Source organism: Populus euphratica, unplaced genomic scaffold, assembly GCF_000495115.2.
Source record: "Populus euphratica unplaced genomic scaffold, PopEup_1.0 scaffold323.1, whole genome shotgun sequence".
Lineage (NCBI taxonomy): Eukaryota > Viridiplantae > Streptophyta > Magnoliopsida > Malpighiales > Salicaceae > Populus > Populus euphratica.
The window spans coordinates 190,504-211,235 of record NW_011500128.1 but is presented as its reverse complement, the minus strand read 5'-3'; the positions used below and the strand labels follow the sequence as shown (position 1 = coordinate 211,235).

Here is a 20,732-nt window from a genome sequence, read left to right as displayed (position 1 = left end):
ACGGAAATCCGATTGCAAATTCAAATTTATTAGGTGAGACATAATTGGAAAAATTAACAAATAGTAATATAGTTTTTTTTTGACAAAAAAAAATGGAGCTTTTTCCAATGGCTTCTCACACAAAAATTATAATATAATCATAAATTGACAAGCTATTTATGCATTAGTTAAATAAATAAGAATTAATAATGTCAACAAATACATAAAAGAAATATTAATGTATTTATTTGACTTGTCTTGTTGTAGATCTATTAATTTTTTAACATAAAAGAATAAATATATATGTGTTGTTAATGTGTTTTTTGATATCAAGTAAAAAAATATAATTATAAATCAAAAATTAATACTTACATGTAATAAAATAAAGTGAAAATTATATGTGTTAATAAAGATACATAAGATTTCAAGTTAATTTTTAATATAGTAGAACAATAAGACAATGTTGCAATTATTACAATAAAACATTATTTTATTTTAGTCTTTGTAAAATAATCTTTCAAAAAAAAAATGTAAAAAAAACTACAAAAATAAATTATAAAAAAATGAATACTAAAAAAAAGGTGTAAATAAATCAAATATAGAGTGATAAATTTGATAAATATGGAGATAAAAACAAAAGAATAGGTTATAATTAATTTATTACTCATTCTTTTTATATCATCCATGTAATTTTTTAATCTTTAAAATTTATTACTTATTTTTTAATTATTATTTATTTTATTTTTTTAAATTTTGTCCCTCTTAAATTTCTTTTCTCTTAAATTTTATCCTTATTCTTTTTTATTGTTGTTTTTTCTTTTTCCTTTGAAAAAATTTTATTAATATTTTTTTGAGAATTTTATCATTTACAATTAAATAAATTAAGAGTTAAGCTTTTTCATGAATTTAAATTTATAATTTAATAAATTAAAATTTTTAAAAATTAAACTAAATTTAAAAAGTTCACCAGAATTTACTCAGTTTTTTTTTAAACGAGTTTTTTCTTAAGTTTTACTTTGATTTTTTCTTGTGGTTTATTTTTTATTTGATTAATATTATATTGTTAGATAATTTATATAGGTAAACATCTAATTTATTTAATTTATTTATTAATTTATTTATTTTTGCTATATTTTTATTTTTATATTATTTAAATTATCAATTATGAACTTTAAATATTTTCACCCTAACATTTATATTAAAAAAGATCGCTCAGCCCGCGGGCGATGCGCGGCCGACAAATCGAGTTATAGTCAAACCTTCAAAACTCATAAATCACTTGACCTTCACAAAAGACATAAACAACACCACTCTTTGCTAAAAAAGCCTTCCTCTATGTGGCAGCATGAACACCACCTCTCCTCTCGATCTAGCCACCTCATACCACCTAAATAAATCCATAACCCCAAAACTGTAATTTTCTATAACCTCACCCACTCCTCTTCCCTTTTTAAACCCAACAAGATCCTCATCTCCCCTTGCCACTCCCCAGCCCACCTTATTCTTCTGCCCCACGAACCGCAGTTCCTCTCCCCCTCTCTCTCTCCCTCTCTCTCTATATCCCTCCAATGGATCCAGTCACTGCATGGGGAAACACCTCCCTGGAATTAGTGGACCCAGAAATCCACGACTTGATCGAGAAGGAAAAACGCCGGCAATGCAGAGGTATCGAGCTCATCGCTTCAGAAAATTTCACATCTTTCGCCGTTATAGAGGCCCTCGGCAGCGCTCTGACTAATAAGTACTCAGAGGGTATGCCAGGAAACCGCTACTATGGCGGGAATGAATATATTGATCAGATTGAAAATCTCTGCAGATCTCGGGCTCTTGAAGCTTTTCATTTAGACGCCACAAAATGGGGTGTAAATGTTCAGCCATATTCAGGTTCTCCTGCAAATTTTGCTGCTTATACAGCAGTTCTTCAGCCCCATGACAGAATCATGGGGTTGGATTTGCCTTCTGGAGGGCATTTGACTCACGGGTATTACACATCTGGGGGCAAGAAGATTTCAGCCACCAGTATTTATTTTGAGAGTTTGCCTTACAAGGTGAATTCGCAAACTGGATATATTGATTATGATAGATTGGAGGAGAAGGCTCTGGATTTTAGGCCTAAGCTTATTATTTGTGGTGGAAGTGCTTACCCGAGAGATTGGAATTATAAAAGGTTTAGATCTGTCGCTGATAAGTGTGGTGCCCTTTTGCTTTGTGATATGGCTCACATCAGTGGCCTTGTCGCTGCTCAGGTATATATGTATATTGCTTTTTCGCTTTTGGTTGTTGTATCTGTGCTTCTTATTCAGTGATTTGTTAGTATTGGATTCGATGGTGTTTTGTTTTTTGATTATTTAGAGGATGATAAGTTCTGAAACACTTGACCCGAGTCTGGTGTTCCTTAACTTCTGGATCTCGTTTAGTCACTGAAATAAGCTTTTGTTCTGATATCTAGATCTGGGATTTGTGTAATGTGATGTTGCATGTGTTTTGTGAATTTGCCAGATTGGTTGGCAATTGGGTTCCAAATTTCTTGTTTTTACTTGTCTGTCATTTTTTTGCAGTTGTTTTTTTAAATGTAAACTGAAAGCTTTCAAAATATCAGAGTTTAAAATCTAGTTGATTTGCATGGCATTAATCCTGCATGCAGTAGATGCTAGAGTAAACATGTCCCTAATGGGATCATGTAGTCCATTTCTATCGAATTTAATGTTTACAAATTAGATTTGAGCATAGTGTTTATTTAGATGACTAGAGCTGTGTTGAGTTAGTGGAATTCTCTGATCCGGAGATGTGTATGCATGTTTAAATGTTTCGTAGCTTATCATTAAATATCAAAGCTAACGGAACGTGCTTTTTTTTATTCAATTTGTTTTACGATAAAGGCATTCCATGTGATTATGGTTCGAGATTAAATTGTGCTGCGGAATTTCAGTTTCTACTATTATATCTAGCAATTCTGTTGGCGTTGTTACATCTTTTCTTTTATCATATTCCAATGTAAAACGTCTATGTCTGGTCTAAATCTATACTGTTTTTGGTTGCAGGAAGCTGCCAACCCCTTTGAGTACTGTGACATAGTCACCACCACTACCCACAAAAGTTTGAGGGGTCCTAGGGCTGGTATGATCTTCTATCGCAAGGGCCCCAAACCACCAAAGAAGGGTCAGCCAGAGAATGCGGTATATGACTTCGAAGACAAGATCAACTTTGCTGTTTTCCCATCTCTTCAGGGTGGTCCCCACAATCACCAGATTGGTGCTCTGGCTGTTGCCCTGAAACAGGTCCAAACCCCTGGGTTCAAGGCCTATGCCAAACAAGTCAAGGCAAATGCCGTTGCCCTTGGAAACTACTTGATGAGCCAGGGATACAAGCTTGTTACTGAAGGAACTGAGAACCACCTCGTTCTGTGGGATCTTAGACCCCTTGGATTGACAGGTAAAAGAATTGAACTGCTCGGTTTGAGGGCTTTGCTGGTCATGCGTGTTGATTTCATCTGATGTGAAATCTAATACTTTAGTAATGTTCTTGCAGGCAACAAGGTTGAAAAGCTCTGTGACCTTGCAAACATCACCGTCAACAAAAATGCCGTGTTTGGTGACAGCAGTGCTTTGGCTCCGGGAGGAGTAAGAATTGGTAAGAACCACCCCCTTAGAATGCGTTGTCTAGTGCTGATTGTTTCGGTAAAGTTGTGAGGTCTTGCAACCGTTTCTCGGCCAATCAGAGGCTGCTCTCTCGGATTTTTTTTAAAACACATACGTCTTTCTTTTTCTTTGAACATGTGGGCGTTTTAATCCCTACTGTCTAGACAATGAATGACATCGAACAATTTACGGATTATTAATTGGAGTTTTTGGTGGCAGGTACCCCCGCCATGACTTCAAGAGGTTTGGTAGAGAAGGATTTCGAACAGATTGGAGAGTTCCTCCACCGTGCTGTGACCATCACGCTGAGCATCCAAAAGGAGCATGGAAAGCTCTTGAAGGACTTCAACAAGGGTCTGGTGAACAACAAGGACATTGAGGCACTGAAGGCTGATGTTGAAAAGTTTTCTGGCTCCTTCGACATGCCTGGGTTTCTGATGTCTGAGATGAAGTACAAGGATTAGGCTCCTTCGACAGGTCATGCCTTGGTGGGTTTCTGATGTCTGAGATGAAGTACAAGGATTTAAGCCTTGCTTCTATGCAATTATAATTAGCTTCCGGTCTTAGAAAACTTCAACCCCCCCCCCCCCTCCGCCCCGGAAAAGAGAAGTTTCTTCTTCGTCCATTCATGGTCTTGTAGTTAGTTTCCATTTCTTCTTTTGATTTTAGTTTCACTTTTATGCTGGTTCTCTCTTTTTTTTTCTTTTTGGTCATGGTGGGATGAGTTCCTTTTGTCATGCTGGGATGAATGTCATGTCATATGGGTTCTGATAATGTTCCATCCTCTCAATGGCCTGTTCTATTATTATCATGTATTTGATTGTCCAACCAATAAAGTAATGAATTATAGCTTTATATAAGCTTTCATGCTAGCAACAATTGGAAAATGGCTCCGTGTCTTTGAATCAACAACCATGACTATGCCACTTATATCTGGAAGATGTGCTCCAATGGCAAATCAAAGGGCCTATAACTGGGTCAGGCCATAGGCCTCAAAAGCAGGTAAAGGCTCTGTTAACAGCGAGAGCATTCCATTGGAAGAGACGGAGTCGGAGTCGGAGTCGAGTTCATCGCTTTCTGTCATCTTCTCTAGGTGCATTTTGACTTTAATTACAAAGCAATTATGCAAAATACGAAATTCTCAGGCCCTTTCATTTACTTTCCCTTCATGCTTCCATTGCTTGTTCGTGCAGGGGTCCGTATAGACTGTTAGTTTCATTAGAAAGTTTAATTAGGAGGGGGGCAAGAGGTGATGCTAGATGACGTTCTAAAACAGCATTATATCAGAAGATGGTATCAAAATCCACTACATCACTGGATAAAGTGAGTGACGATCACGCATTCAGCTCAAGTCTTAAACCATCTTGGATATCAGAAAAGCCGCAGCCCAGCCATGGATTAGACAGAGGCAGGAGGATAAATACGGATTGCTGTTGTAGCTTTCACTAATAGGAGGAAAAAATAAAAGTATTTGCGAGGAAGATCAATGGTATTTAAATTAAAAATTACAATAGTTTTGCATACAACTGGTTTATGGGTTTTGCTTCCGTTTCAAACAGAGCATTCAATGGGATAAGGGGAGTTTCTGCCTCATTTTGAAATGTCAGTCGAAAATCTCTTGCGCTTCAATTATGCTATGCTGACTGAAAAGAGAGCAAGAGAAGTTAGTCCCAATGATAGAAATTATAGAAATTACCAAGAGATAAAATCTAATAAAAAATGGAAAACTAAAACAGGTCAGACCCAGTAACATAAGACAACAGAGTAAAATTGAAAAGCCATACTGATCATCTTTTGCAACTCGATAGTATCTCTCTGCATGCTGTCGTTGACCAATAAGTTGAGCAAATCGCTCATCATGAGTGATTACAATCAGTTGAAAATTCTCTTGGCCCTTTCTATCCTCCATGATTCTGGACAAAATGAAAAACAGGAAGACGAGTTAATATCTCATTATAATTCTATAAGCTCCCCCCCAGTTTGATATCTCATTATAATTCTATAAGCTCCCCCCAAGTTTGACGGAAACTGGGAAAATGTGAGTAGTTATCCTATGGACTTCATATTCTGATCTTACCTAAGGAGAGCTGCAGCAAGACTCTCAGCATTTGGGCCATCCAAGTTTGTTGTAGGTTCATCTAGAGCTAGTATTCCACAGTGGAGGCAAAATGTCTCGGCTAAAGCCAACCGAATAATAAGTGAAGCAAGGACCTATGAATGAACCATAAGTTCTCAATTCCCTAATTGTAAAAATTGAAGGGAAATAGCAATCGAATATTACTCACCTTCTGACCAGCACTACACCTTCCTCTCATTTCAAGCTCAGCGTCTCCTGTCTGCATGATAACCTGCATTGAATGCAATGGAAGAATGATATGCAGTCATAGGGCAGAAAAAAATTAACTGAGAGAAGCAAGCACAGCACAGTTTTTAGAGTTGTTTTTACTTTTTTACCTTGTAGCTGTAAGAACGAGTCCCAGCACCTTCAGAATCTGAATGTATGCTAATATAATCTATATCCTGTCCTCTGTATGTTTGTTGCCACAATTCCCGTATGATTTTATTAATTTCCTCCATTTTCATTGTGTGGAAGCGCATGAGTGCCCTAACAACACAAAGTGACAATTAATTCTAGTCGGTAGAAAGAAGAAAACACTAGCAGAAAAAAAGTCCCGTATGCATTCTTCTATTGAAGCTAAAGAGGATTTAACATCAGAAAAGAGAGAGCAATGCTCCGAAGCATGCCCCTCACCCACATACCAGATGAGTGTTTTTTTTTTAAAAAAAAAACACATACCAGATGAGTCGAGTCTGGGAGTTGAGGGGTAACAGGTATTCCCATGTTCAATTGCCATCCAGTTCAATTATAATAAAACAAACAGAGAGAGACCATGTCCAATAAAGAAGCAATGCCACAATTTTATGAGCCACAGATCAAGAAGGAGCAATAAAATAAAGCACTAGCCTAGAAGCCCCAATTTTTTAGGCCATGTGCTACTTTTTTTTCATCCCTTGGTAAGTAAAATATGCTACATGACACCTATAAAGGGGCCACCTATGGCAACATGATGCGCAGAAAATTTTCATCAAGAATTGATTATTGGTTTAATGTGATAATTTCAAACACTAGGAAGCTCATGCAAAAGCATGTAGACATTAGAAATTTTTTTTCTATCAGCATATTTTAGCAGCGGTACAGAAATAGAGAGAAATAGAGAGATGATTGAAGATAAAAAATGGAATGAGAAACATGCATTTGCAAGCTATTGTAGAGCCGCAAAATTCTCATTGAGAGTTCATAAACCATTAAGTATTGATTGTTATAAACACAAGACATTGCCATACAAGATTGAACCAAGGCACTGAAAAAAGTCATGATGACGTATGATCAAAGCAGATGTATGAACTTGCAAGGTGCAGCCAACAGCCCAACATGAAAGGTGAACATCTTATATAATATCAAATTGAAGAGTTTTGAATGCAGTACAGAGATATCTTATATAATATCCACCAAGGACACAAATGACTTTCAGATGCATTGTATTATAGTATGTACTAATCCTTGATAATAGAAACAGGTGTCAAAATGAACCAAAAAGCAATACAAAACTTAATTGGAAAAGCTCACTTGTCAAGTGCATTGTAGTATCTGTCCAGGTCCTTGTTTGCCATTTCAGTAGTCTGTAACAAGATGTCCAAGTTAACAACAGATTGGGATGAGTAACAAAAAACACATCCAAGCAATCAGCAAAATGTCCCACCTTTAGCTGGATTAACTGATCAAAGTATCGCTTATCAATATCTTTGTATTGCACCTGTTTAAGATCAATTTTATTCTTCGAAATATTGTTCTGGTAAACAGACATTGTTCCACGGAACCTGTTCAGCTGTATACAAAAAAAAAAAAAAAAAAATCCTTGGCACATTAATCAACTAAACAAATACCATTACTCTTTCTCCAAGAATATCGGTTTCCTTAACTCCCTAATTCATTCGATTGCAATAAAATACAAAAAAATAGGAGCCCATTTTCCTATAAGATACATCATACATGGAACACTTTAGAGTTAAAAGATACAGATATCATTGCACATTTTCACTATCAGGGAAGGCAGCGTCCATGGTAACAGTGGGTGTCCCATGTTCAAACCCATTAACATCTCTAATAAAACACTTCAAGACATTATTTCCTAATTCTCTAGTAGCCAACACTCGAGTATGCAATACCAGTGTTTAAGCCACCAAGGTTAGGACTGCATCAAAAGAGAATCTACTTTTCCTTGAAGTTCCTCATATGTGTAAGGCAAATTCAGTCTCAAGAACATACAGAGGCAGATGAAGTAACAAACAAACTGAATGATTAATCCATGGAACAAAGCAGCAGGTTCTCACACAACCCTAAACAGATAACCAGAATAATTAAGTTATCAAATGAAAAGGTCCATAGCCACCATACACTAAACCCAAAGCGTAACCACTGTGTTATTCCTTAACAGACGTCAATAAGATCAAATTGTGTATCCTAACAATTAATCCAGTGTATTAAGATAAAGTTGCAACATGAAAAGGCCCAGTCACCACACATTAAACAAATCAAACACCAAAACTGCATTATTCAATAATAGTCTCAATTGGATCTACTCTATAACCTAACACTTATTTAAATCAACAATATAAAGTTTTGTTATGACAGATTTGTTTTTTAACCAAGATAATAGCTTAAAAATAAAATGGCAAATAAGAAAAGGAAGGTACAACAGCAGGGACATAAAATATCACTCTCAAAGAAAGATATATTATTTTTCATACATACCTCTGAAAGAAGTCTCTCTCTTTCTTGTAATAGCTTTGCAAGTTCAGCTTCAAATGAGGAAAACCCACCAATCTTCAGTATTCTCTCTTCCAATGATTCAATCTCCCTGGTAAGCTCTTCCACTTCAGCCTTTATTTTCCTGTAATTTAAGTTGTCCTCAATACTTCTTCTAAGGTTATCTTGACTTCGCACTGCATTTTTACTGTCATTGAGTTCTGCTAAAATTTCCTGCTTCCTAGCATCACAACCTTGAAGTTGGGACTCGGATAAAGATAGTTTTTCTTGCATTTCTTTCAATCTTTCACCTTTCTTTAAATTATAAAACCTGGAAAACAGAATTGATGATCAATGCAAATGGAATGAGGAAAATCATCCTCCTCAATTTCATTGGAAATAGGAAATTCTTGTACAAACAAGAATGGGAAAGAGAGTAAAAATATACAAGGTCCTCTGTCTGCTTGGCTGGTCAAACATGGGATAGTGAATAGATCTTTGGGCTTTGATTACCAAGAAATAGAGACTTTACAAACAACACCCGAGAAAAGCTCAGTTTCATAGAACTTACTCTCTAATCTTTGATGCAATTCTAACAAGTGTGTCAACCTCCTGTTTAAAGTCGTCTAACTGTTTTTTTTGTTCCTCGTATTCCCGCTCAAGTTGGACTTTCAACTCATTGTGTTCACCCTGTAATTTTTCTTTCTCCCTAGATAAAGGACCAACAGCCTCTGCCAAATGCTGGAAAGGGACCACAGAAAATCAATTATATTACAGCAAAAGGAATTGTTTTATATTATGCCTGCATTTAGTAAACTAATTATCTGAGCAAGATATAGCCAGGGACTCCAGGTTACTGCACTACACCAAGAAAGTCACAACTCGCAGCATCAAGCATTCAGTCAAATTCTCTCAAAGCATCAACCACCAAACTGGAAAAACTTAATTGAAATGGAAAGTTAACACATAAAACCAATCAAGAAAATTTTGAAATCCACATTTTGTCATTTCAAAAGTTCTAAAATCTTTAGAAACAGACAAAAACAGATGCTCAACAAAACAGTCACAAGATTTTAAAATTAAATGAAAATAGAAAACAAGAGTTAAGTGATCCCAAACACCCTTTAAATTCCTACTCCAAAAGGTAATTGTTTATTGCATATTCTTATATGCTTACATATATTTCCTACCATAAAGACCATTACTTTATCATGCCAGTTTCAAATTTACATTGTCTTAACCCCAACTTCTTATCCTCCAGTCTGACATGACATGCTAATATGGATTGCCGCCGTGTTATTATCATATTATGAATCCTAGGAAGTTCACTTATAAAAATAAATCTATTTGTGCAATTTGCATTTCAAAAATGTTCAAATCTCATTATCTTATTGAACAAAAATCATTAAAATAAAAACATTGAACCTAAAAAGTTCACACTCAAGTTTATACACCTACACTTGCATACTCTAGACAATCTTGCACCAATGCAATCTCACATCACATAGATAAAATTACAAAATATACAGTCATGGACTATAAACAATCAAGAAAATAAAGATAACCTTCTCTTCCAGCTCAACTTGATGTTTTTCCTCTACCAAACGTTCTAACTCTTCTTCTGACTTTTTAACATCACGCAACATATTAGCTGCTGTAACTTTTTCCTCCCGCAGAGCATGCCACCGAATTTGAATATGTGATAAATCATTTTCCATGTACCTTTGCTCATCCCTTAACTTCTCCACTTCATTATGCAAATTATCCCTGTCAAGAGAAAGATAAAGCTCAAGTAAAAAGAAGGAAAAAAAATACTGATATATCCTGAAATGACAAGGCAACTTTAGAACTGAAAATAAAAATAAAATAAAATGATAAAAAAACATGTATTTTGATAATGTGGGTGGTCGCTAATTGGAAAACGCTTGATAATTATGCTCGACAAAAAATCAAATAGATAATTAAGGGATAAGCTGCTATACTTTGTGCCTTGCAAACTACTTAGCTCTGACTGCACTTCTTCCATGGTTCTAACACCTTGCCCTCTAAAATCAAGCTTGTATTCTAAATCATCAACTTGCTTTTGCCAAGTCTGAATTTCTTGGAAGAGCCTATCAGCTGTTTCAACAGGTTGCACCAAGGCCTCAACTGAGTCTTTTTCGGCCTTTGCTTGAGCTAAAACACCCAACACCTATGAGCAAAACCATTCTGCATTGTCATACTCATAACTAAACAATCATCAAGCAAAATCAATGATTAGCCACCAAATATCACATTAAAGAATAATAAATCCACGATAACAGAGCACGTCTGGGTTCCGAGGCCCTTCTTATCCACTAGCTGCCATGATACCATATGCAATTGGAAATGATACAAGAATTATATTAAAAGGATTATGAAAAATTGCAAAAACGAAAAAAACTTTTATGGAAGGGCTATTTCAAAATAAAGTTCAACCCGCTATATATAGCATAACCCTATCAACCCAACGACAATAAAGTCAACCACATGGGGCTGCAATCCCTATTTTGAGTCAGCTGCATGGTTATTTACTTAATTTCGCTAGTTTTCTCTGCAAGGTGCAACCTTTGTGTAGGCAGCTGCATTTCTACAGTATTGAACTATGTCTATTTGGCTCTTCCATATGATGCAGTCCAGGCATGCTGACACCTGTGTCTTTGCTGAAAATTCAAAATCCAATTGTAGATTTCTATCCAATTAGGTTCAATCCAGGGAGACATCTATTGCTTCTTCAACAAAAGATATATAAGACAGTCCTCATCTTCCAAGAAACTGTTCTCCAATAATTTCTGCAATGTCAACCCTGGATTTTGTTGAGCTTATATTTGTGTCATGCCCTTTCAACGAATGTCCTCTAGGGAAACTATGAAAGTCATGACATGGGGACTTTCTCTTGTTCTTGAAATGCTGTCACTTGAAAAATATCAATCCCTCATGTTATAACCACTGATCTCCAGTGTCATGACTGCATTATCCTTATCATCACTAAAAATTCTTGACAACATAATACAGTCTAACATCTAAAAGCTAAAGATAACAAATAGAGCGGGAGGAAAACAGAGTCATGAACAGAAGCTTTTTTCACTGCTTAAGGATTAACTAATTGATTGAGACTATGGTTCACATGCTTTCCCAGGAGCAGACAGTATATTATTGATGCCTGTGGGTGGCATATAAACTCATTCTGAGCTATAGCATATAAAAACCAAAGACAGCTCCATTATAACAAGTCCAGCATTCCAGTTCAGCAGACAAAAGTTATTTGAAAGTTAAAAGTGCCAGAAGCAATTCTGTACTTACATCATCAAGGGCTTGAGACTTTTGTTCCAGCTCTTCAGTTAGCTCACTCAAGTTTTTCTCAGCAAGAGGAATTGTTTCCTTGCCAATTTTGGTATATTCTTCATAAACCATACGAAGCTTGTCCAACTGCTGAAAAACAGTGTCTGCGTTTGAAGATTCCATAGACAACACTTTCATATGCTCTGCAGAACTTGCAGCTTTCACTCTTTGCTGCATGCCACAGAAGAGATCAGCACATTCAGAAAATAATACCTGAAGCTCAAGCAGCATTCCCTCTCAAGTTTCAGGCTATCTGAGTATCGCTATAGGATAATACTCTTATTAGATATGCATACTACAGCACAATGCATGATTGGATTACATATTAAAAACCTTTTTAACAAATTCATCTTCCTCTTCAGCAGAGAAAGGACGTTCACAGCAAGGGCACACATGATGAGCACGGGCAACTCGTTCAAAAGGATCAAACATCTGTCGCATACCATCTGCAATATTGTACTTGCTGCATGTGATACACCATGCCCTATATTAGCATCTTCATAGCCACAGAAATTATATGTCAACATGCCCAATAGCCCATACAAATAATGTTTATATCATGTAGGAAGCAAAAAGAGGAACCTTTTCTGAACATCTCTTTTCTCCTTGGACGACTCCAATGCTTTGAGATATAAATCAACACTAAATGACAGTTGATCCAAGGACTGGAGTTTGGATTCAATAAATCTCTTCCTAGCTACATTATATCCAGTCCACATGTCAAGAAATAGGTCAGAAAACAAGTTTTAAGTACCATGAGCAAAGAGATGATAAGAAAGAAAAAGCAAAATGCAAATGCCGAGTGCCAGGATTCTTAAATCACAGTCATGAGCACAATTCAGTGGAGGCACACTTCACTGAAGGCTATGCTTTATGAGAGAAAATGTTCTAAACTATCCAAACCCTAAAGTTCTCAAAAGAACTTGAAAAGCCAAAAAATTGTTATTAAAACAAAGATTAGAATACCGGCCATAAAATCCTAGCCCCAAAAGTATTCATAAATAAAACAAAGGGAACTGAGGTAGCAATATGTACTAGGACTGAACAGAATGACTCCACTAGTAATGTTGTTTGGAGCACACAAGGCAATTTGTTTTTGTCTTGTCTGGCACCCAATTTTGGTCAACCCACTCGTGTGAAAGCCTGGTACTTTCTCATACAGTACAATCCAGTCCCATTTGCTCACCAAGCACACATACCCTTCAAACCCTTAAAAAACTAAAGTAGCCTAAGAAGTCCTGCAAATAGCAACTGCCACCACAGTGAGGATAAATTCTAAATAACAATTTCAGATCAGACTCTTTAACAGAGCAAGGAAACGCATGACCAACAGTTAGTAACAATATTTCTCACTGATCCACGGGATAAACATAAGCAGTACTTCATTTTTAGATGTGAAGCAATACTCACAGTCCATGTCCTTGCGATGTCTGGAAAGGTTATTATTAACTTCTTGTATTTTCATCTGCAACACATTTACCTCCTTCTCAGCTTCACGGGATTTCATATTCAAGTCATCAAACTCCAGCCCAAGAGTCCTGCAGCAGGAGCACTATCAACCTGTCAATATCTCATTGAAGAAGGTGTTGACAAAAGTTAAAACATCCAGAAAGCTTGCCAGGCAACTCTCACATACAAACCAATAGCAGGCTCTGAAAGACCATCTTATGAGGAGAGGTCTGAAATCTCAAATTTTATATAATTCACTAGGGTTCAATACAAAGCCACAACTCTTGAAGGAGGTCGTAAAAGCACTATCAATCATAACAAATAAGGGAAAAATTATACTACAGTATGGCAAATGACAAGAATTGAAAGGAACAAAAAAAGTCATAGAATATCAAGCAATCACATGTTTAATTTTCTGCTAACCAAAAATGAATCCAACAAGCATCAATAAAATCCACAAACAGATTCTTGTACGGATGTTATCTGTGAGCACAGAACAAATTAAAGAGAACATAATAACCTTAGGGTCTGAGTAATTTCCTTCTTCAAATCTTTATCTGGAGGAAGCCTCCCTTTTAGCACTCCTCTGATTTTATCCTTGCATTCATCAATTCTGGAAAAAAAAAAAGGAAAAAAAAGAAAGAAAAAATAGCCATGAGGGATAAGTGAGAGAGAGGGATAGAGACAATGTGAAGAAACAAAAGAGTATGGATTGCCCGGTCCTGTAAGCAAGGCAAGAACGATCTAACTAACATTTTTCGATGTTTCTTTTTATGGTTTTCCAGCTCTACTTTCTTTAGAGACAGTTTCACTCTGTCCTCAGAATCTCCAGCCAAAATGTCTTTCTCTCGATTAAGAACCTTAATCTGTTGCTCTATGCCATACAGCTCACTCTGCTTTTGTCGTATGTGTGATTCAAATTCTCTTTCAGCTAGCTGATTCGTCTTTCTCTCAACCTCAATTCGCTGAAAAAATCACAAGGAGCTTCTCTTTCAATTGTTTTCAGTTAAAATAAGCAAACTTGGGTCCATCTTATGCAAAGACATCCTCACCATGTTCTTTTCTTTTTCATCAATGTGAGAAAGATTAACATGTGAAATTTGTTCTTCAAATGAAGAGTGCTCCCTTTCCTTCTCTGTAATGCGATTTAAAATGCTATTCTGCGTAAAGTTACAATATCAAGAGTTACCCATAAAACTTACAACTCTGGGAAATAAAACATGTACCCTTCTAGAAACCCCCAATAGTGCACACCTTTATCTCTACTTTAGCCTGTTTTTGAGCCTCCGTATTTTTCCAGCGTTCATTGGCATCCCAGTAGCAATTCTCTGCTCTCTTAACTTCAATATCATTCGATGTCTGAAATAACAGATAAATCAAGTTCATGTCTTAAAGCTTCAAAGATTTCATGGAGCGCAATTTCAGTCTTCAAGTGAACAGAAATTGAAGAGCAGAAATTGAGAATATACAATTTGTGTTTTACATAGGCACACAGGTAGGAAATGGGGTGGGGGGGGGGTTACCTTCTTATCTTGTAGATCCTTATCAAGATCCACCAACCTTGACTTTAATCTATTTGTGAGGTTCGCAGCAACATCATCACTGAAAGGGGCATTAGGAAGAGGACCTAGATTATTTCTTGTATACATTTTTTGGATATTGGAATCTCTTTCATTCTTCAAGGATGCATGAGCCTAATTTTCAAAAGAAAGGGAGTTATTTGCAAGCTCAGCCATAAATTACACAGTTTTTAACTATCAAATGTGAATAGTTTCAGTAGCATTACCTCCGCTTCAGTCTGAAGCCTGCTGATCTCTCGGATATACTCATTAATGTTTTGCTTAAGAAAAGAACCCTTTGTCTCCATGTCATTCATTTCCCTCTCCAATTTGCAAATATTCGATTCCAAACTTGCAATCTTTTCATCAAACTTGGTTTTCCACTCCTGTAGTTCTTCATCAGTGTCTGAAACAAAGATAATTGTACATGAAAAATAAGTACAGAATGATTTCAGAAAATCAGCATCTTCCTTTACTGCTCAGGGAATTGGTTCTAAAGACATGGTAATAAGCACACACTTGTAAGACTTGACATATATGTGTATATGACTATGAGATATGCAGAAGAACTATATTGCTGTTCCCCATGCATGGCAAACCTTCATTTTCTTCAGCAAGAGCTGCATACTGCCTCTGCTGCTCCCTGAACAAAGTGCTTCTTTCAGCAGTCTTGATTGTTATTTGGTCCTGTAATTTTCTCATATCTTTCAGAGTTACTTCAGTGTGATGAATTTTTGCATCCAAATTCTGAAGGTTACTTTCTAACTCCTGACTTTGGACTTTTAAAATTTCTGTTTTCTCTTGATCTTGACCAATGCTTTCCCGAAGCTGTACAAACAAAACTTGACATCAGTAAATGCTACATAGAAGCAGCTTCATAGCAACTTTATGCTTATTAAGTGTTACACTATCACTTGGCCCAATCAAGCAAAATGAAAAGGAAACATGCACTAAGTCAATGTTTAAATAGACAGCTCAATCAAAATAATGAGTTATGAGCTTCCATCCAATACTTTTGCCTTTTCTTTATAGAAGAAAAATGCTTGATTAAAGAAAAGAACGTACAAAAACTTATTGGAGAATAAATCATCCTCCAAACAAAGGGAAAAGGAAAGTCCTTAAGAAAAAAATAAAGCATGGTTCAATACTCTTGAAAGTCAGCTAGGGAAACTCCCTAAAAGCTCCTGAGCCACAAGACCACAAGGATGCAAGAAATATTGTCCCAACCCCAACCACTTGTCTGGAGAAGAAAAGATCGCTAAAAACCCGACAACTCCTGGTTATCCAAATTTACCTAAATGACAGCAAAACCAACACAAAGGCACAGAATCCTACAGTTCCTCCAATGTGAAATCTTACTACAAGCCATGCTTCATCTCTGAAAGTAAACAATCCAAGCCACAGGATCCACACTACAGGGCAGCGTTACTTTTAAGCTATACTTATCACAACAGGCTGTGATTCTACAGGTGAAGCCTGATCAAACTTAAGTGCTTAAATGGCATGAAGCTTAAAATAGAGTGAAAACCCTGACAGCTTCAAATTTAACAAACTATTGAGTGAAATCCACAGCCCATGATATTTAATTCACTAGAATAGCAAATGAAGATCTGAGTTTTGGATCCTACATGGTTATTGATAATAAGAAAAACAAGTGCTGAAAGCACACTACAAAACAAAAGAAAAGAAAAGCACTGTCCATGTCAGTTATTCGGGCCAAGTAAATGAATTTTCGAAAGGCATTTCAAAAGGAAACATTATAGATCATATTCCTAATAGTTTAATGTCAACAGTGATGTCATGTTCTAATGCAGAAGAGAAATTATAATCCGCCCATGGTCTCGTTCATTGATGTAAAGACAAGATCACACTCTGGTTCTTCACTTCTAGTTTGACAGAGAATGCAAGCATACACTGTTGCCACTGCCTTTCATGAGAAAGAGACATATTGAAGGATTGAAATAGAGACACTTTATATTCCAACTAAACAATGATATTACAACTTTCTTAGCAGTCAGAAGATCATTTGCAAGACAGATTATCAATTCATCATGAAATACCAAAAAGAATTGTCATGGTAGATAAAAAAAGTAGAAAAAATAAGACCTGAAAAACTAATAAATACAACCAGCTTGCTATAAGAAGAAAAGGATGGAAAAAAGAAATACAACCTTATAAGCAGCATCCTTCAAGGTTTGAAGATTCTCTAATTTTAGTTTGTATGTCTTTATCTCTTGAGCTTGATCCTTGTGAAGCTTTTTGATGACCTCCAAGGCTTTTGTATATCTGTTTAATTGAGCATGGCAAAAGTATTATTAGCTTCTTGCTAAGGATCAACAAAATGTTTACCAAAATGAAATGAAGTGGGCACCATGCGATAAAATATCTGTTTAATTGAGCATGGCTTCAATGTTGTATTGCATAAAATGTTTTGCATTCTTTTATATATAATCCATGTCATGAACACATTCAATCTTAAAACATCAACAAATAGCAGAAAACAATTTCCCTAACTGCTATTATTTTGCAAAGATTAGCATTTTGCATCAGCTTTGTTTTGATAAGTGGTATTTAAAATATAGATAGGATGCTTTTCATGCTCTTGATCACCAAGAAAGACATCACTTGAATACTCAAGCTCTATGTCAATCTTTGACCTTTACACTCTCATTTCTTACAGACATTTATTTAACAATATGTGTTTCAACTGTAGCTTTCACTCTTCCAATTTACTGTAGAATGAAACTTTAAAACAATATCAAGTTCATTCTCTGTTTCCAGGAAAAATACGAGTAAACTTGCAAAGTCGAAGATAAAATTAAATAAGGTACTAAGAGACTTCTTGTTTACGTTTTCTAGAACGCATATTTCACATAATTGAGACCATCATACAGTGTAGTAAAGAAAGCAAGTTAAAGCAAGAGAATACAAATGAAGCAATTAAACACAATTAACCACAACGAAAAAGCAAGTGGCTGTAGCAGCTAACAGCACACTCAGTGACAGATGATAACTATAAAATCTTTTCTCACTATTTCAGGGGAAAAGCTCAAAGAATACCGAGTAGCAGAGAAGATATCATCAAATTTCTTCTTTAACGTGGAAGGATCTTGTAGAGGCCAATTCGCTTCATCCTGGTGCACGAATATAACATTTTCTAGAATGGCCTTCGAGACACCCATCAAAGCAGGAATTTCTCGATCCATATCAGCACATCTATAGCTAAGGCAGACTTTCTGCATCCCAACAACAACCATGAATAAAAAGGTGACGACCGTATCAAGATTCACACAAGATAGAATTAAAAAAACACGCATACATTTGCATCACAACTACACTAATAATCTGAACCCTAACAGGCTACTATCAATTTCTTCTCCGTGAAACCTTCAATTCTAACAAAACAACAAGAATTCATAGAAATGTTACCTCTCCAGTATGTGGATTGATCGTTTGAAGCACACTCTCAATGGCTTTATACTCCATTTTGGACGCCTTTTGTGTCAACTGAAACGACCTAATACACACCACATCCTTCGCGGCCGCGGTCTTAAACCGCAGCTTAATTTGCCCCTTCGTCTCCGTTTCACCGGCAACCTAACAACAACAGATAATCAACTAATTAACCAGCCGGTCCTCTCAAAATTAAAAAAAAAAAAAAAAAAAAACAGAGAGAGAAAAGTTAGAGTTACCTTAGGGTCATGGATGAAACTGTGACCAGACCTAGCATTCGGAGGCAACTCTCCGGTGCATGCAACTTTCAAGCATTCTATTATCGTCTGTGAAACTAAATAATATTTGTAAGAAAAAAAGGAAATTAGTAAGGAAAGGAAATGATAGTGATGATTATTACGGTTTTTCCAGCGCCGTTGGGGCCGACGATGAGAGTAAGAGGCTTTAAGAAGGTGATGACGTGTTTGTTTTCCGGGTCGAAGCTCCGGATTCCTTTTATCAGCATCTTGTCTACTGTACTCATCTTTGTTTGATTGATTGAAGAAGAGGAACAGTTTCAGTTTTAGCGATAGAGGGAAGAAGAAAGAGAGAAAAGCATCGTCGTTTCTTCAGGAGTGTTTCAGTGTTTGTGCTTGTGCTCTGGGGGTGTGTCTTGAGATTTGGAAAGGAGAGGGAGGGAGGGAGGGAGGTTGGTTTTGGCACTTACGAGACAGTGATGTTCATGTCATGTATTTATATTTTATAGGGTACCTATTTATTATGTTTTATGATTAGAATTGTGATAAAAATTGTTTTTAGTTTAAAAATATATAAAAATAATTTTTATTTTTGAGGTAATATATTAAAAATATAAAAAAATATTAATTTAATATTTTTTAAATAAAATTTATTTTTAAAATACATAAAAAAACAAAAGTCACTCCCCTTTTAAATATTAGTAATAAAACCTAGTTTAGGTTGGGTTATACAGAAAAAAAACAGTAACATCAAAATAATTTTTTAAAATTTTTATATTAAAATTATCAAAAGCAATGAAAAATAATATTTTTAAATAAAATATATTTTGAATTGTATTTAAAAATAAAAGTTATCGTACTCCTAATATTTAGAATTATAAAATTTAATTCAAATCAGGTTATACAAAAAATAAAAAATTAAATACTAAAAACATAACCCAATCAAAACTTGGTAATATTTTAAAATTAAAATAATATTATTTTTACCTTGAAAAAATTAAATTAACCCACTTTATTCATCATCTACTATCCGGTCTTATATTAATCAACCAATCATTTGATTGGATTTGATAACTTTACTTTAACTCCTACATAAAATATAATAAACTTCCTAAATTGTAAAATGGTAAAGGATTCATCCGTTTTTCATGGAAGACTATACATGTGTATGATGAATTGCAATTTATTTTATTAGTTTTTTATTTTTATCATCATCAAAACTTTAAATATGTTTAAAAAAACATAATAATACAATATCTTAATATTATTTTAAATTAACATTACAATTACAAATTATTACAATATTACAAAAATAAAAAAGTGCAAGGTCATACTAAATTTAGGTTAACTTGATCTATTTATAACTGACATCTTAGATTGAGTCAGCTATAGGTTCAACAACTCTATTTAAAATCTTAAATAAAATATAATAAACTTCTTAAATCATAAAGGGTAAAACAATTCATAAAATTCTCATGCATGACGACTATATAAGTGAGTGTGTATAATAATAATAATAATAAATTACAATTTATTTTATCAGTATTTTATTTTAATCATCATAAAATTTTTAAATATGTTTAAAAACCTTGAAATATAATACCTCAAGATTATTTTAGATTACCATTACAATTACAAATTATTACATTACAAAAAAAAATGAAAAGCCAGACTAAATCATTGTTTTTCTTATGTCTGGTTAATATTTTATTGTAGAAAAGATATGGATAAAGTTGATATAAATATATTTAGTTAAAAAAATAAAAATTAATTTTAAAGTAAATTTTTATTTTTATATATATCCCATCAATCTTCCCTATCAATGTCTCCTACTTCATATTATTATTGCTTCTCAATTAAGGGAGAAAAACCTTTTCTTGAAATACGTAACTCCATCCTGTTATGTGTGGACACAAATGGCCGGTGGCAGCCATGGTTGGTGGCGGCCATGGTTGACATGGTTAGAGTAAAATGATGGGTGTCTAACCAAAGAAAATATTGCCCACCATTGTTGAACAATTGTCTCCCTCCTCAGCTATAAATAGAGGGTGCATTAATAGCTGAGATAGAGCACGAAATAGAGAGAAACATAGAGAGAGCTAAGGGTGAGAGTTGAGTTGAGTAGAGAAGTTTTTCTCCTCCTCCTTGTTTTGTTGTTTGTATTGCTTTTGAGCTTGATTAATACAAACCAGTAGCTCCGTGAAGTAGGCAAGTTGCCGAACCACGTAAATTGATGTGTGTTTGAATGCCG

General features: G+C 35.2%; 2 protein-coding genes and 2 long non-coding RNA genes across 4 annotated transcripts; 2 read left to right on the top strand and 2 right to left on the bottom strand.

The window, feature by feature from the left end:
• Positions 1-1,411: 1,411 nt before the first annotated feature.
• Positions 1,412-4,472, top strand: SHM4 (serine hydroxymethyltransferase 4). The gene is made up of 4 exons (XM_011005323.1): positions 1,412-2,225; positions 3,021-3,411; positions 3,508-3,609; positions 3,837-4,472. The coding sequence occupies exons 1-4, from the start codon at positions 1,548-1,550 to the stop codon at positions 4,079-4,081; spliced, it is 1,416 nt and encodes a 471-aa protein (XP_011003625.1). The 5' UTR covers positions 1,412-1,547; the 3' UTR covers positions 4,082-4,472.
• Positions 4,292-18,934, bottom strand: RAD50 (DNA repair-recombination protein (RAD50)). The gene is made up of 27 exons (XM_011005324.1): positions 18,646-18,934; positions 18,485-18,571; positions 18,222-18,389; positions 17,853-18,028; positions 16,964-17,078; positions 15,392-15,620; positions 15,020-15,198; positions 14,757-14,927; positions 14,488-14,592; positions 14,286-14,393; positions 13,987-14,198; positions 13,754-13,846; positions 13,195-13,322; positions 12,367-12,481; positions 12,118-12,247; positions 11,746-11,955; positions 10,407-10,615; positions 9,990-10,191; positions 8,996-9,165; positions 8,431-8,755; positions 7,379-7,504; positions 7,246-7,298; positions 6,072-6,222; positions 5,903-5,965; positions 5,695-5,828; positions 5,402-5,530; positions 4,292-5,260 (listed from the first exon to the last, which is right to left on the bottom strand). Exons 1-27 carry the CDS (start codon positions 18,766-18,768, stop codon positions 5,221-5,223), a joined length of 3,951 nt encoding a protein of 1,316 aa, XP_011003626.1. The 5' UTR covers positions 18,769-18,934; the 3' UTR covers positions 4,292-5,220.
• Positions 6,244-7,127, top strand: LOC105110323 (uncharacterized). The gene is made up of 2 exons (XR_839448.1): positions 6,244-6,643; positions 6,868-7,127. It is a non-coding gene; the product is annotated as an uncharacterized LOC105110323 (long non-coding RNA).
• On the bottom strand, positions 6,404-7,239 carry LOC105110324 (uncharacterized). The gene is made up of 2 exons (XR_839449.1): positions 7,017-7,239; positions 6,404-6,936 (listed from the first exon to the last, which is right to left on the bottom strand). It is a non-coding gene; the product is annotated as an uncharacterized LOC105110324 (long non-coding RNA).
• Positions 18,935-20,732: the final 1,798 nt, after the last annotated feature.